The following is a 13,621-nucleotide window of genomic DNA, read 5'->3' on the forward strand; positions in this document are numbered from 1 at the left end:
CGTCAACACATACAATTCCATATACATACAATACAAAAAAACTATTGATTTCAATTGCTGAATGGTTTTATAATTTATTGTTAGAATATAACCATTCTAATTGGGATGTTTCCGATGCCTTTATCAATATTTCCACATTAAAGACATTTACATACTTAAAAACTATATGTCGGAAGTATTTGGAAAAAAACATTTAATTTAAATACTTTGGTATATTTAATATTAACTAAACAGCACAGTTTGCATGCAGTAATAAAAACAGAATTTAAGAAATCTATTTGAAATCTAGGACTATTTTCTCCCATCATTTGCACTTTACTCCTCTTGTAAATAAGCGCGCTTTTATGCGCCCAGCCCCATGTAAAAACGGACCTAGTCTTCGAAGCGCCCGTCGAATTAGTAAGAAACTATCATAAGCGAGCGAGACCAATTATTTTTCTTTGGGTCCAGACTTTGGAGCAGCATCTCACGCCTCGCCTTCTCCAGCCCGTCGCAGGAGTGAAAGGAATGCACGGAATTCACGCAAGGGAAAATTGTGCAGCGCATCGCGGAGACAACACGCTCACCTGCCTCAACAACCTCCCCCGCCCAGCCCAGCAGAAGGGCTCCACCCCCCCGACGCACGCTGTGCGACGTGGTCACGCATCATTACGTCGCCGCTCCCACAGCCCAATAGTAGGCGGCTGCGTGTGCGAGCAAGGCCGGAGAAAGATGGCGGCGCCCGTCCTGAGAGTGTCCACCCCTCGATGGGAGAGAATAGCCCGGCTGCTGGTCTGCGTCTTGGGCATCCTGCTGTCCTTCTACGCTTTCCATGTGGAGACGGAAAAGGCCAGAGACCCGAACTACCTGGCCATGTGCGACGTGGGCGACTCTGTGAGCTGCTCCAAAGTGTTCACCTCCAGGTATCGCGACTCCTCCAGTGCAACAGAGCCCAGCTAGTGGCCGGCAGCCGGTTTTTGCTTGTAGTCCGGACCGGCAGAGTGAATGGGTTTGGGGAGATGCACGGTGGCATCGCTTGGGAGGGCAGGGTCTCTTGGTCCTGATGTGTTTGAGGCGCCCTGACCGGTCGCTCGTTGATGTCTCTGATTCGAGGTCTCTAACTGGGCAGTCGGTGCAGTCCTCTGTGGGTCCACAGCACTGTCCAGATGCCACAACGACAGGGAGGTCCGTGCTGTGATTTGTGTAGGTTTGTCTTGCACATAAATTAGAGCGTTTCTGTCTTTTCTTAGAAACGCTAAGGCCAAAAGCCAGAGGAATAAGCTGGCAGCATACGATTTACTAAGAGTGCTACGATAAAGCAAGTGGAAACAAAACGTGTTACTGTGGTTTTTTTTTTGAGTGACTGTTATTTTCAATGCCCAGTTTATTTTGATAAGCATTGTATGTTTCACATCATATATATAATAGTGACGGTGGTTGATCATTTTTTCCAGGTAATAAAGGGGTTAATTGCAGAGCTGGCAGCTACCATACAATGGGAAGGGTGGAGAGGGATTTTGGGATTGTGGTTTTCAGGAGGAACGTTTCTTAAATAGGTATATATACTGTATCTAGCTACACAGCCGAGAATTGTTCAGATATATGGTTTGGTTATTATTCCAATCCCAGTGATTTATTTAAATCATTGAGGACTGAGGCTAACTGATTGCTTCTCAGATGCAGCATAAATTGTACAGAATTCATCTATAAGACTGGCCAATAGCTTCATTTATTCAGTTATTGCAATAATGTCATACCTTTAAAACCGAGTCTCTGAGCTGTATGGTGCTTTCTTTAGAATGTCACACAGTGTTTGTGGATATCCATGATGTGTGTTCGGGGAGTTGAAGGTCCAGTGTCTCTCACTGGGAGACCCGAGTGAAGACCAGTATAGGAATGTGATGATGTTGGTCAGAGGTCAACAAGATGTGTTCAGTTTTACAGGGAGGAAATTGTTAAAATGTCAGCATACTTTGTATGACTCAGTAATAGTTACAATGTAAGTCAGCTTTTAATAGGCTGTACAGTATGCCCAGCTTTGGTGTTCAGCTGGGTGTGTTGGAGTTCATAGCAGTTTGATTGAACACCTGATTACTCTGGTGGGGGGTGAAGTCTGCATTTCTGCTGTGAAAACTGGAGATTGGTGCGTTATCACACAGCTCCTAATCATTTATTATTGCAGAGTGCTCTTTTGCAATCAGTGGATGATATCATCATACAGTTTTTGCACGTGGCAGCTGCAAAAGGTGAAAGGCCATGTTTTTTCTTGGTACAAGAAAGGATCGTTTTCAATGTCATAATTTTCTTAATGTAGCGTTATAGCAGATGTCCATATGACATTTGATTATTGGATTATTCACACAATCTAAAACTGGTGGCACATTGTAATAAACTTTTTTTTAGAGTTGGCGGTATGATGAAATCTGTTTTACTTGGCTATGTTAATATCTTAGTGTGAAATATTGTGGATGAATTGAAACATACACTGAAACAAATTGTGATCGTGTTTCTTTTCTGTCACAAATCTGTCTGCTTAAAACACGTCTCCCCATGCTTTGGACATTCCAGCTCTTTCTGCCACTGGGAACACATTGTACAGTTACTAATACTTCCAAATGATTTATTTTGATTAATTTTATGTCTGCAATAAGTTGCAAAATTTACATAATTTTATGATTATTGAGACTTACTGTTGTTCTGTCTTATACTTGTACTGTGATCCAGCTGTCAAAAACAGCCGTTATACATCAGACTGAAATCTAGAATGCTGGATTTGATCAAAGCATTTTCTGTCCTTCATTACAAATGAGATAAAAACTTGCTCACTTTGAAAATAGTGATATATGCATCTTAAAATTGTATTGTCCCCCCAGCTCTTAGTTGTTACTTGGTGTAATAAAAAGTGTCCTCTTTAAGTGGTAAAGTTGTCATGTGACATTTGAATGAGGAATTAGACAAATGGTCTTCTTTACTGGATACAGTGACATTTCATCGCTCGGTGTTCGAAGTTGAGAAGTCAAGGGCTTGAGGGTTACGAGGGGCTAAAGAAGCAATTTCTTGCCCCACGTTTTAAGCCCGTCCTGTTTCTCGCATCACTCTGTGACGCCCGTCTTGTCGTTCAGCATTCCAGAGCAATTGTATCCAAGGGTGAGAATGATTTGTAGGTTGCTAAGGCTCATCTAAGGCACAGACATTTTATTTAATCAGTTTTGAATCCTTGGATGTGTCTGAGGGGTCTCACCTTTCAGGTCCTTTTGTGAATCAAAGCAAGTTTAAAGATTCCAAGAGTGGGTGGTGTGGCTGTTGACAAGGAGCAGGAGAAGAGAGTTCTGTGTGCCTGGTTGCTTCTGTCTCCGGGGCAGTTTTAGCTAAAGGAATGGCAAACTGTAAAGAAATCCCTCTGACTTGTGTGATGTCAAAGACCATGGTTTTCCCCAAGTAGAAAATGTTTGTGTGTGTGTGTGTAAATGCACAGAAAAGAAGAGTCAGACAGCTATTATTAAGAAAGCAAATGGTTTACATTTAGACCAAGCTGCTGCAGCCAGCACCAAAGTGAGTGCAGAGCCCTGTGCAGACGTGTGTGGTTACTTTTTAAATATTTAGGCTTTACCTTTGAAACAAGGCGAAGACAAGGCATGAGCTAAATAATTTAGGAAAACACCTGTATGTGACCAATTGTTTTGAAATCTTATCTTGTTGAGCAAGCAGTGCCTGCTACCTGGGTCTGGCTGTATCTTCCCAAGAGTGAGTCAGGCAGCTCTCCAAGTCAATCCAGATGCTTAACATCTGAGTGTGAGTCAGGAGGACTCGCAACTGGAAACCAGAAGTGTCCCTGCTGTGGCTGACTTTTAGTCAGCGCTTTGAAGAAGGGAGTTATTGGACAGTGAACACATTGTACTCAATCTGGAAGGGCTCTGTCATGTTGAAAGTAACAGATATAGCCTATTCAGACCACGTGCCGTATGTCTTTGTCTTCGAGTGAAGAATGATGTAGTTGCCCTGGTCTCAGAGTGTGCGGAGGTAAACCTCGCAGAGAGCTTCTTGTTTTAGTGCAGCTCTTGCCTGCACGTCCTGTAGCCTTTGTGGCACAAGTCCAGTCAGTTCCTGCTTTTGGTGAGCTTGTTCTCCATAATGTGCATATCCCAGTCTGAGGCCAGCTGACCCACACCTTTGTTGGAGGTAGAACTGTAGCCTTTAGATTTTATTCTTATCAGCACTGGGTCTTTTGTTGCGCTTAAATACTGGTAATCCTGCAAAGTCTAGATCTGGATCTCCGGAGCCTCAAAGCAAAATTGAATTTGTCTGGGTTAACCAAACTTCATCTTAAGCCAGTGCCGAGACTGGGACAGAATGGCTGTGGTCCACAATGGATTGTCGGTAGCTTCTGCTTCTTCACTTCTGGTGGATACAAGGGTTAAAAGTAAAGTGTGTTTTTTGTTCTTGTCCTACAAACGTGAGGGCACAATGCCAGTGGACAGTGTCTGCGGTGTTTGTTCACCAAGCAGCAAAACAAAGCACTTCAATAGGACCTACAATAGTCTTTATTTGTATCTAAACCACCCTGGTGGTCTTTCAGGGATCCCTGTAGACATGCCTCCTGAGCTTCTTGTGGCTTCTCTGTGCTGGGGTCCAGTGCAGTAGAGCTGTGGAAGAGAAATCTTGGCTCCGCCTGCACAAGCAAGCACACGTCTCTGTCAACTGGCCTGTGGCCACACCCTTGTATGTGTGGTTGACATGGCTTTAAAAAGACGTCTCATTACCTTTGCTGGGAAAGGAACATTGTAACTCAGTTCAAAGAGTCTACACCCTGTGTGAATGAGGATGAGGTTGTCGTGGTAGAAGAACACAAAACTAATTTGTTCCGTGCAAGAAAATGACAGTTCTCATTGCCTTGTTTCTGCACCCTTATTTTTCCATCATGTATCATGGTTACTTAATCCCAGTCTAAAGTCTAAGTGGGCCATGTTAGTATGCAGTGAGCAGCAGTCCTGCACAAAGATGTGTGTGACTGATAATCATTGGCAGTAAGATCTGCTTCTCTTCTTGTACCTGTAGTAGGACAGTGGGAGTCAAATTTCCCTCATGAAAATGAGCTTTGAGAATAGCCCTTATCTTTTGTTCTTGTATTCCATAAGTATGTCGGGCACTGCACTAGAGCCCTAAAAGTGCTGTTGTTTCTGTAGCGAATTGGCAATGTCCTTTTATATGCCTGCTGGGATTATAGATTAGCAGTTGGAATTCCAGAACCCCTCTGTGCTTTGAGTTTCAACGCAGTTCGTGTCATTATGTAGCTGGTGTTCTCGGTATTATCTTTGAACAGCAAAAGTGGAAGATAAGCATGTAACAGATATGAGGTCTCAAATTGTTTTTAAAAAATGCTAGCTTGCTAAAGAATTTCAGAAGCTTTCCCTTTTTAAAGAATGCATTGCATTTAACGAGAATGCATTTAACGCTTGTTCAGCACGATAACCATAGGCATGACTTCTTTTGTTTTGGTTCTTTAAGGAAGGCTGTGGGTTTGCTAATCTGCTTGTTGTGTCTTTTTTTCCAGATGGGGTAGAGGATTTGGGCTGCTGGGCTCCATTTTTGGTAAAAACAGTGCAATGAACCAGCCAAACAGTGTCTACGGACTCATGTTTTATGTTTTCCAGCTGTTACTAGGTGAGTACTTGGAAAACACGTAATGAATTAATTCAAGTATAAATAGAACATTTAACCCATTTAATTTATGCTTGCTGTTAAGCTCTTTGAGCAGAAGCACCTCCATCAATGTGTTGGAATCTATAAGGCTTGCAGCCGTGCATTGAAAACCACAGTGGTTCCTCCAGTTATATATGAACCGGCTCCAGTATATACTTCTACAGCTGCTGTAAGATTCTCTTAAAGGCCAGGGTTTGCATTCATGTTGAGAGACTGAAGACGTATTGTAGCACACTGTTTGTTCTCCATTTGTTGTCAGTATGCCCTCAGAACCTTTTCCTTTAGCACTGTTCACAAAAACCCGAAGAACACAGAAATAATGAAATAGCATGATTCGGTTTTAATGGCCTCTCTTTTGTCCCGCAGTTCTGGCAAGATTTTTAACTTTCTTTGTTTCCATTTTGATGTAAAAGAGTTCTTTGCTTTGCCCTCTGTGAATGGAGTGCGGGTTAACCACTTTTAAAGAATGTGCTTTCTGTTTCAGAAGGTTACGTCCATGCTGTGCTCTTGGCTCTATGTTGCACTGTAGTGTGCTGAAAATCAGAGTTCAAAGGTCATTGTCACCCATCCCATAGAGCCAAAGGCTTTGATCAGTGCTTTGAAACTGATAAACAGCAGAGAGGGTATCCTAGTGTTAACTAAACATTGAGAAATGTAAAAGTACACCATTTAGGGATGAAGATCAGCAGTTCCAGACTTTTTTCCTTGGAAGTAGTATTGTCATGTCTTCCCATTCATTCAATTTCTTGATGTATAACTTTGCCAACTAAATGTATAAGAACAGGTTTGACATAAGCTGAGTTCTGTGTTTCTTTGGAGGAGCTGTACATTAAGCCCCGGATATTTTTAACATCTCTGATATTTTTTACTGGAAAAAAATATAAATTTATACCCTCATAGAGGAACAAAGGAAAAGGGTTTCAAGACTTAAAAGATGTGGCTATTTAGCTTAAAGCTACCTTTTGCATTTATGTGTGAGAGTGAAGCAAGCGTGGTCATGCTCTTCCATTTCATTTAGCGATCATGGTTCTACTGTTTAAATATTTAAAGGCTTTGTAGTTATTTATTTCTTTGAACTGTGTAATAATTTTAAACCATTGCGGGTTCTGGACCTTACAGGTTTTCAGCAGTGACGCCTAACTCCACTCTTCAGGGGCTGCCACCTGGCTGTTAAGTTAATCCTGAATATTTATTTTAGTTGGGAGTTGGAGGAGTAGTTGGAATAAAAAGTCTAGGATCGTCGGAGAGGTACTGGGCTCCTCTGTGTTAGTCTGGGAACAGGACCAGTGACTTTAAATCAAGCTTATCTTGAAAGTGTGTGAATTGCAAAGGATTTAGAGCAGTGGTTCCCAACCCTGGTCCTGGTGACCCACACACCCATTGGGTTCTGTTCCACAAGAGCCCCCAGTGACCCAATCAAACCCTTTATTGACTTGACAGTAAGATTAATTTGTGCTGTTTGTTCCCAGTGCTTCATAGATCAATTAAGGCTTCAGTTACCTAACGAAGGTGGGATGGAATGAAAACCAGCAGGTGTGTGGGTCACCAGAAGCAGGACTGGGAAGAACTCATTTAGAGGAAGCCGCAGAAATGAATTTACTTGGTTTTCTGGAGACTGCCTAATTTGGGTTACAGGTACAGCTGTAACGGCGAAGCTCTTCAGATAATTCCCAAATTGTCTGGGGAGCAAAATGCTGGCGGTGATGTTTCAGATCCCCTCACTCCTCTTTCCTTCCCCCCAACCCCCCCGTCCCCCCCCCGTCTCGCAGGGATGACGGTAAGTGCGGTGGCGGCCCTGATCCTCATGACGACGTCCATTGTGTCGGTAGTGGGATCGCTGTACCTGAGCTACATCCTGTACTTCGTGCTGAAGGACTTTTGCATCATCTGCATCACCACGTACGCGCTGAACTTCATTCTCTTTGTCCTCAACTACAAGCGGCTCGTTTACTTGAATGACGCTTGGAAGCAGCAACTCCAAGCCAAGCAGGACTAATCGTCAACCCTCCCCACCTCTGAACTCTCTGACTTGCCACCAGGAGACCTCTGCTTCCACGATGTTCATTCTGCAGTTTAAAAACAAATCATCCGTTGGGTGATGGAGATCGCAAGTACCATGAGTAAGAGAGAAGGATTTAAAAAAAGAGAGAGAAAAATCAGCCTTTTTTAATCTTTTTTTTTGTTTGTTTTCTTCATTTTTCCATTATCTGCTTCCTGTGTTGACATTCCTTTCCAGGAGGTGGACAGGGGAAACAAGAAGACAAGCGAGCACTGACGAACCTTAAATGTCTTTTACATTGAACTTGGAGGACACCCCAGTCTAGGGGAGGAAAATGAACTTTTAAAGTTGTATACTTGAAATGGATAGGAAGATCAGTTCCTGTATGCCTGAGCTGTACATCAATCTAAAGGAACTTAATTAAGAGGAAAATAATTGCATGATCATAAGGTTACTGTACAGTTCATGTAATGATTCCAAGAACAGAAGTGAAAAGAAAAATGTTTTTGTTTACAATATGTTTTGAAAAGGACCACTAATATTGCATTACGGAGGAGAACTTGCAGCTTTTTAATGTAGAGCTCTCAGATTTTCTGACCAAGTTAGCCTCCTTTTTACTTTGTGTAAATATCTGCTCTGTTAATATTCCAGGATAGGTAGAGCTCTATGTTTTAGTGTTGTCGGAGAAAAAAAAAACTGGACTGAAATCAGTGCTGATCTGGAACAATATTCCCAAAACGTGTTTGCAACTGCCATGACCACAGTAGTTTCCACAAGTCGGGCTGAGGCCAAGTGCTGTTCTGGGCTCTGCTGATGCATATTAACTAAGAAGTTGTAAGTCACCTGCCTGGGTCACTGAGGGTTACAATGTGCTTGCTTTCACCCTCCTGTTAAAACAGTAGAACTGGATTTTACCAGGATCAAAACTAAGACCGTACCCTTTGTTTTCTTGCTGGGAGCACGTAAGTAGCAAGTTCCCAAAACCGCAGTTTCCGTACAAGAATCGCATAGAAAGCACCTGAGAACCAGTTTTCGGTCAGATTTCTTTGAGGGATTCAGCAGGTCTCATGGGTAATGTAATGTAGCATGTAATCATGGCACGAGGCATAGGACTTGCTGCTTAAAGTTATGTAGACGTGCATAGCTGTAGTTTGTGGTCATTTCTAATGGGCTCTTTATTCAGCCATTCATACAGCTTAATGAACTGTGCACCATTTTATTAAAAATCATGGTCAGAAGGGTTATTTACAATTGTTGTATCATTTCCAAATTCTGCTAAGCTGCAATCGTATCTAGAAAGAAGGTAAATTCCTTATGTTGGGCTTCTCAACTGGTTTGCCTGAAATCCCAAGTTAGTCATTTCTAGAGTAGTCCTTGAACTGGTCATTAGGATGTTGCAAGAGGACAGGTAAAGCCTTATCAGTGGCCAGTGGGCTTTGAAAACCTTATTAATTTTGCTAAAGAGAGATTAGTGTGTTTTACCAGTGAATATGCTATCTGATACAGAGTAGAATTCAAATTGTGCTGTAGCATCTTGTATTATAGGCTTACAAGCACAGTGGGCAGTGGGGCACTGATTTCTTGTAGGTCTAAGAAATGTCATGTTTTCCATTAAATGGCCCATTTTTACAGAATTGTGCTATTATACAATTTGTTGGTATGCTTAACCTAAAAGGTTAAGGTTGGTTCTTCAAAGCAGGTTTTCATATATTAGGTCCATGGTTAAATAACTGTCTAAACACTCTTGTGTGATTTACTTCTGTTTTCTAAAGTATTCCAAGCTTAAATGTAACAATTGTACTTTAAGCCACGCATCTACATTAATGACTAATGTGTATTTGGGGATTTTTATGCCTTCTGTCAAGTTTTTGCTCACTGCTCTTTGTAGTGCTGAATGCCTGGAAATGTCACTGTTAAAAGAAATCTGTCTGCTGTGGGTATGGTGCTGGCTAGTTTGTAGGTATCAGGTTTTTTGTGCACATCCTACTAATTGGCAGGGATTGATGTTGGTGGTTGTTGTGCAGTCAGAATAGTTCTTCCTTGCATTGTTCCACTCCCCACAAATACTTCCCAGAAGGCTGTGCTTTTCCTTGGTTATATGCCCAAAATGGGTAACCTAGCACCTGATACCTCACAATAGCTAAAAAATGCTTTGTAGAACCTGCCAAGGAACGAGAAGCAAGTTTGGTTCTGTAAGTCAGACACACCCACACTAAGGAGCTTACATGCTTTTCTGCTATCAGAACTCAAGCCATTTGTGTCATTGTGCAGGATTGCATAACAGCATAGGGTCACAATAATAACATTGAAGCTGGTGGCAGCTAGTCTTTTCTGAACAGAGCAGAGTTGAATCTGTGCTTGTTGATAACGATGTAAACCACTGTAGTGCAAAATGAAAAGAAAAACATTTGCAGTTGTCTGCTGTAGAAATCAAAGTATGCATTACTGTCCTGTGATAATCAGCAGCAAGGTTTTTTTTTTGGTTTGTACTCGGAACGTGTGTTATGTGGTCTTTGTCAGCAGTCCCGTTTAATCCTTGCAGTGCTGGAACCTGGTTTTGGTTGTGGCATTGAAATAAAGCATGTAGAATTTCCAGTTAGCCTGGTATGTCTGCAAAATTATGCTCTTAGTTGAAAAGAAAAAAATTGCTTCGCAACTCTGAACAGTTTGATTGGGAGCTACTATTTTTGTTTGTTAGTTTTCCACATAATTGGATCACTAATATTCATTTAACCAACACCCCCAGAAATGTTTTGAGTTTAATTGGTTCTGTGAATAGACTGTCAAGATTAAATAATAGCAGTTCAACATTGACTTAATCCCTGGATCTTAAAATATAAGAGTTTCACGTGACCACAAGAAAAGGAGAAAAAGTGCCTTCTGTTTAACACTAGACCTTGAGTTGGCCACATTCTTGTCTTGTTAAACAATAAATGGCAGTTGGCTCTTTTGCTTGCCTTTGAGGTTTATTACATTCATTTGAAGTCCCTTGTTAAGCTCTGTTAGTCTGTTGATGATGTTGTAGGAGAGCACAGCCTACAAAATCCCCATTGTCAGACCTCTTGTGCTGTTTTTTTAGTTTTGTGCAAGTATTTTGTAATGCAATTATTTTTCCCCCAGTGACAGTGATGGTTCTCGGTACCAAGTGGCTTCTTTTGTACATCTTTCATTATTTTTGTTCTGTTTACACACTTTGAGGACGGTTTTACACTGATTTTTTTTTGTTGTTAGTGAAGTTATTTTCCTTCCAGGGGGACTTGTAAGGTGAAGTATTATGCCCTTTCACGGTGTAGAAAGAGTTCACACTATTTAGGTGGTTTGGGTAGAAAATGCTTGAAATGGGTCAGAGGTCAGGGATTTGTCAGTGTCGAGTTTTTGTTTGGGAAAACGGTTTTTAAGGGTTGCTTCTGTATTATTTTGCCAAACATAAGTTGATGAAAACGCTGTATTTTCTTACATGAAAAGTGTTACATGAAGGTAGGTAAAAATAAATAAATCTCACAATCTAAAGTTCCCATCATTAGATACTGTATGAGAGGTGTTGCGTGTGATGACACTACATTGAACACTTGAACCGTGTCACTGTCGTGTGGAAATGGTCAACCATTAAAACATTCCCTCTTAATTGACATTTCTGTTCTTCTTGAGTCCCTGGTGTCTGTGATCTCCCAGCGTGCACTGCAGCATCTTGATGAGCACATGCATGACATGGAATTGTGTAGGGAATCCAGCAGCACCGCAGATCGCCAAAATAAGTACCTGAGGCTCTTGGGATCATCCAACTTATTTGCCTGCAAGTCGCTAAGCGAACTGAGGATCTCATCCAGCTGCTCCTTGAAAGAAGCCAGGGTTATGGGCTTCTACACGATGGGGTAGCTTGTTCAATATTCCCACACACTTTGGAATTCTTCTTGCTCTCAAAGTTAAATGTAGCTCCCTACATTTCCACTCGTGTCCTTGGGGTCTGTGGCTCCCTGTAGATTATGGAGAAGGTCTTCTCTGTTGAAAACTGTAAAGATTGAGTGCCTTGAGCCCAGGGGTGGGACATCCTGGGCAGAGAAAGGAGCATTATACATTTTAGGTTTCCATATAAGTTTCTGTTGTGGTACATCTGCAGGTTTTGACTGCAACTCCCTTCTTGACAAGTGAAATCGGCTGCTTGCTGGTTTAACTGGGCCAGTTGAACAGCTGCTCCCAGACCTTGGGGCGCTGCGGCCTTAGCAGACCTAGACCTGCAGAGCCACTGGCCCTCCAGGAGCTCTGGTCCAGCTCGTCCATGTAGGACGTTTCCTTTCAAGCCTGGAAACGTGTCTGTCGGAGGAAGTGCCTCTCCAGCTGACAGGTAGGGATGGCCAACTGGAAGAAACGTGAAGCTCTCATCTCTCATGACCAAACATTTTGATAAAGAAAGGTGGCGCAGTGGTTGGCGTATGCCGTGCTGGGGCCCTAGGTTCATTTCCAGACGTGGGGTCCTATCGGTGTGGAGTTTGCATGCTATTCCCGTGTCTGTGTGGCGTCTGGGAAAACTGTCCCTAGTATGGGGGTGTGTGTGTGTGGCCTGCAATGTATTGCTGTCCCGTCCAGGGTGTACCCCACTTCTGCCTCGTGCCCCTTGCTTGCTGGGACAGGCTCCAGCTTGCCCACGATCCTCAGCTGGGGGCGGTAAGAGAATGGATGGATTTTGATAACGAGTTAGATTATATCTTGTAGCTGCATTTGTAACCATGCTTGTTAAAGGGAAGGGGGTTCATCTCGTGTAAGACTGTTGCGCAGTACTACACCAAACCATCCACCTGTTGTCTTCGTCTTTCATTCACGTTGGCTTTTTGTTCTCCAGCTACAAAGGGGACAACATCTGTTCTGGTCTTGGAAGTGTTAATCTCTGTGCGGAGAGTTCTTCCTCTTGCAGCTTTGTTGGAGCTACACTGAAGTGATAACGAGCCTATCTCCCTGCTTTCAGAGATGAAGAGGCACTTCTTCTTTTGTTTCTGGTTAAGAAGTAGGCTGAGCCGACATTTTGCTAGTTAGTACAGCAAATATTATAGGAGTTTTGTAATCTGAAAGTATGGCATATATATATAAATATTTGGCATGAAGCAACTGTCTTGATAAGGCTTATGTGCACATATATGAAACATGTAAAAAGACTTTTACTACTTACACTTGCTGAAGGGCCAAAGGTTTTTGATTTAAAAATTGTACTAATCTCCTTTTTACAACTTTGAGGTTATTTTTTCTCCATCTTGTGAAATTTTGTATCTTTTCAGCTTAACTATTTGAATACTTGGACTACTGCCTGCCAGAAAAAGCATACATGCCTTCTCAGTTAGCCAGGTAAATGAAAATTATCATTTTGAAAGGGAAATATATCCAGCACTGAAGGCAGACTGACTGCCCACTGCTTATTGTTCAATTGTGGTCATTATAAGCCCCCTTTGGTTAGCTGTGTCTCACTGCCACATCAATGGGTCCAGATATAGTGTAGTATTCAGTCCTGCTCTTTATTCACCAGCCCTGAATTAACCAGTTTTATGCTCAGGTGATGTATTTGACCAGGGGTGAACAATGTTAAACACCAGTAAGTGTTGTAGGGTCCAGGCAGCTGTTGTCAAAATATTGATTGGCAGATTATTTATTATGGTTGATATAAATACCTGTGCTGAAGAAGACATGTTTGTACAATAGTCAGGGGGTGTCAGAATTGTGTCCAATGTGTTCTGACTGGTTATACAGTAGTACCCTTGAATGAAGGCAGCTGATAACACTAACAGTCACTGTGACAGAGCAACTGACTACCTGAGTAGCAATCTGGTCAGGCCCTTGTTTAATGATTTTGATTACTCTATATTGGCCGTAATATACATGCCTAGAAAGGGGCAGTATTATAATCCTTATAAAACACTTAACTCTTCAGCTACAGTATATTCAACTATTACAAATTGC

General features: G+C 42.1%; 1 protein-coding gene across 1 annotated transcript; it reads left to right on the forward strand.

The window, feature by feature from the left end:
• Nucleotides 1-669: 669 nt before the first annotated feature.
• vkorc1l1 (vitamin K epoxide reductase complex, subunit 1-like 1) lies at nt 670-11,307 on the forward strand. The gene is made up of 3 exons (XM_006640837.3): nt 670-902; nt 5,531-5,640; nt 7,449-11,307. Exons 1-3 carry the CDS (start codon nt 712-714, stop codon nt 7,673-7,675), a joined length of 528 nt encoding a protein of 175 aa, XP_006640900.1. The 5' UTR covers nt 670-711; the 3' UTR covers nt 7,676-11,307.
• The last annotated feature ends 2,314 nt before the right edge of the window (nt 11,308-13,621 follow it).

The sequence above is a fragment of the Lepisosteus oculatus genome, chromosome 26, assembly GCF_040954835.1.
Source record: "Lepisosteus oculatus isolate fLepOcu1 chromosome 26, fLepOcu1.hap2, whole genome shotgun sequence".
In the NCBI taxonomy this organism is placed as follows: Eukaryota; Metazoa; Chordata; class Actinopteri; order Semionotiformes; family Lepisosteidae; genus Lepisosteus; species Lepisosteus oculatus.